We start from the raw sequence: 3,868 nt of genomic DNA on the forward strand, positions 1-3,868 counted from the left end.
TATGTATGTATATATATATATGTATGTATGTATGTATGTATATGTTTTTATTTCTGTTTAAAGTGATCGGTCATAACTTGAGTACTTGGTCTTGGAAGTGCTCGGTCATAGACTAAGTACTCGGTGTAATATTAATAATATTCTTTAAGGGTGATCGCTCATAGACTAAGCACTCGATCCCTAAAGTATTCAAAGTTTATATTAATCATATCTTAAAGAGTGTTCGATCTTGTACTGACACTCGGTTTCTTGAAGAGAACTTCTTATTATAAAGTGTTTGGCCTAAACTCCAAGTACTCGGTCTAAGGTATTAGTAATATGCTCAAAGACTTTAATTTCGAAACAAGCTTATATGTGTTTGGTCTTAGATGACGTTTGGCTTAACTGGGGTCAAAATGGTTACTAGACCGTTTGGTCATACTCCTAGTTGCAGCGTTAGTTTCTCTAAGTTATTTATTACCTTTGATTGGTGTTATTATTTGCTTTTGATGAATGGTTGAGTCTGTGAATATGATGGATAATTATGAATTGAAAAAAATTGGAGATGTAAAAGCATTCCAAGGAGGAATGTCTCATGATTTGATTATGATCTGTAAAGTATGAACATGGTCAGACTCTGGCTTCGTCTTTGATCCTGATATTCCGTGATTACTCCTCCTGATATAGAAGAGGGTAACTCATGTGTGGGAATGACAGGAGGTCTGCGACCATAAGACCAGATAGTTGTTTTAGGACTAATCTCGGGTGGCAGCTGTTGAGTGTATCCCAGTTACTATACCATGCCGGATGCTAGAGACGACGAGCTACATAGTTCATATAAGTCCGGACAGTGTCAGTAGTGGTCGGTTATTATGTTTATATGTTTGGTGTTTGGTTGAGATGATTGTATGATGGTTGTATGTCTTAATATGAAGTTTTGAATCATTCCATGATCTGTTTAAATAATTATATTAGATTTGATTTAATTAAATTACATAAGCTTACCCCGATTTTCCTGTCATGTCTATGTTGTCGTTCGGTATTTGCCCTCTTCACTACAATGATCATTCTATGAATGTGAGCAGAAGGTATTGGGGACTCCTTGGAGGAAGCTCTGCAGGATGAACAACCTGAAGATAGTGTAGGACCTTCTGGTCCCTAGATTAGACTTTTATACAGTTTGGATAACTGTTCGGCATTGACCTTCTTTTGTATTGGCGCTCGGTATAGTTTCTTTTGTATCACCGTTCAGTCTAAGTGAACTCTTAACCGTTCGGTCTAAGCTTTTAAATTCTATCAGACTTTTAGTTCCTTGTACAACTTTAAATTCTTAATGATATTTCATTATCTTCTCTTCATTTTGCTTTCCTCTCTATTGTTCTATCTTATTGTTTTTGTTAACTTCTTAAAATAATTATAGTTTTTAATCTATATTTATTAGGATGTTACACTTTTTTTATTTGTATTTGCTTTATTTTTTTATACTAATTTTTCTGATAGAGTTATGTTTTGACAATATTTTGTAAAAAGTGAACAATGTTGTCTTAAAAAATGATAACAAATCCAGAAGATTGAAATTTTTGTCAATGAGTAGAGATATTGTATTTTATCTTTACGGTTATATTTAAAAAAAAAAAGTCCGTATGTTGTGATTATGTTTATTTTTTTAAAAAGTCCCAATGGTGAACATTTTTTTTTATATATATGATGTGTCCTGATGTTTTTGATAATAAAACAATACTTTGTCTTATAATTTAATTTAATCAGTAAAAGAAGTGAATTGTTTTGCTCTATCTTTAATAGTTGGTGAAGAAGAACTTATTTAAGTTCATGTATATTTTGACTATAAAATTCAAGTTGAATAATTAACATTAAAATTTTTGAAAGATATTAAACATTCAGAGATTTGAAATGAATAAATAGAAATCAAAGTCATTTATTTTTTAAGATTGAACTTTATTTTCAAGGTTCATCTGAAATATTCATATTAAATTTGTAAAAAAAAAATTCATGTACTTAAATAAAATATTTTACTAATTATTCTTAAAATATAAAATATTATTAATCGTTATTTTGTTTATGTATGAATTATTTATTTTGATTAATTCAATTATTACATTTAATTAAAAATTATATAAATAACTTAAACAGTGTAAAAATAATATATATTTTTTTAAATTACACTAACTAATGGAAATAAAATGTAAAAGATAAAATTTTCTAGATTACCAAACTTTTATAAAAGTTATATTAAAAGTTGTAGTAATGCAAACGCTAACATAAAAAAGCCATAAGGTATAGTGCAAAAGTAGTCTAATATTGAGACGTCTATATATGTCTTATACTTTTACGTTTCACAAGTGAAAGACAATATCTAACTAACTGAAATGTATAAGTATAAATGAAATACTGAAGTTGTGTATATCAATATTAATAATCGACAAAACAAAGCAGTTAAAAAGAGTAAATATAGCACTATTGCTCAACTATATCATGGAGGTCTCTCTAAATTCAAATGCCTTAACTAATTTTCACGAGAAAAAAAGTGGAAAACCACAAAAAGAAAATCAACATTATAAAAAACACATCCACAAAATAATAAATACAGAAAATAAGGGGCTTTCGACTATGTCGGGCTCTTCCTCTTATTCTTCTCAGGTTCTTATGGTTCATGAATCACAAAGTCTTTGATGTGTGATATTTTGGGCCAAAACTCTCCAACATTGGGTTCATATTTTTTATATAAGTTAGCACAATCTCCAATCTTCAAAGTTTCAAGTGCAGTGAGGTGATGAATGTTATCTGAGAGAGATACCAAATTTGGGCAATCTAGTAGATAAAGTGATTTCAGATTAGTCAGAGTTGGTAACCAATCTGGAAGTGTTTCAATATTCTCACAATTAAAAACAACCAAACACCCTAAGGAGTTGGCAGCTTCCTGAACCCATTTAGGTAATGCCACCAGCTGTGGTAAACCGACCAAAAATACAAGTTTTAACTTCAGCTTCGGGCTTTCTTCTTCACCATCACCCTTACACAGTTCCAAGTCCAAATTATCGCAGTTCTCAACAACCAATGTTTCTAATTTGGGAAAATTTTGACCATCTAGCGACATTGACTTTAGACTCCCACAGTTTCGAACGTGCAATGTTTTAAGAGAAGGGAATTTCACCCCTCCAAAGACGGACTCCACATTATGGCATGATTCAATAGCCAAGCATTCAAGCGACACCAATTTGGTGATCTCATTCACAGGCAAAACAGTTTGCTTTGTGCTAAACTCCAAATGACGGATACTGATTAATTTTCTTAATCCTTTGGGCAATACTTCCAGCTCTATGCATTCGCTACAGAACAACACTTGCAAACTTTGGAGATTGCAAATAGAGTCGGGGAGTCCCTTAATCTTGAAATTTTTGCTAATGTCCAAATACCTCAAATGTTTCATCTTAGCAATGGCACGGGGCAAAGTCTCGAATGTCGAACCATTTAAGTCCAAAACTCGCAAGCATTTGAACTTTGACAGACACGTATTTAGCATAGCTTCACCGTTGGCACCTACTGCACCATTTGGAAACAGTATGGTTCTCACAGCTGCTGATTTTTTTATGACTAAATTGTCAAACAAACTGCTTTCAGCAAAAGACAGATGCCGAACATTTTCTGGAATATTTTGAATGTTGGAACTTACATATAGACACTCATCCTTTGCAACAAAAAGAGCTAGATCATGCACCAAATCATGTATTCTAAAATTGTAAGAAGTGCCAAAGTTTTGAAAATCCTGGAGAAAGGATCTTGAGGTTTAATATATGTAATTTAATGGTTATGCCTTATTATTTTTTAACCTTGTGGTGGCTTTAATGGTGTCTAATATTATTACTCATTA

General features: G+C 31.7%; 1 protein-coding gene across 1 annotated transcript in view; it reads right to left on the reverse strand.

The window, feature by feature from the left end:
* Window positions 1-2,641: 2,641 nt before the first annotated feature.
* The window catches only part of LOC106756893 (putative disease resistance protein RGA4), a 2,677-nt gene continuing 1,450 nt past the window's right edge, over window positions 2,642-3,868 (reverse strand). The window contains exon 2 of the mRNA XM_014639492.1: window positions 2,642-3,728. Coding sequence (XP_014494978.1) covers window positions 2,642-3,728 — 1,087 coding nt within the window. The remainder of the gene's footprint in view (window positions 3,729-3,868) is intronic.

This window comes from Vigna radiata, chromosome 3 (genome assembly GCF_000741045.1).
Source record: "Vigna radiata var. radiata cultivar VC1973A chromosome 3, Vradiata_ver6, whole genome shotgun sequence".
Lineage (NCBI taxonomy): Eukaryota > Viridiplantae > Streptophyta > Magnoliopsida > Fabales > Fabaceae > Vigna > Vigna radiata.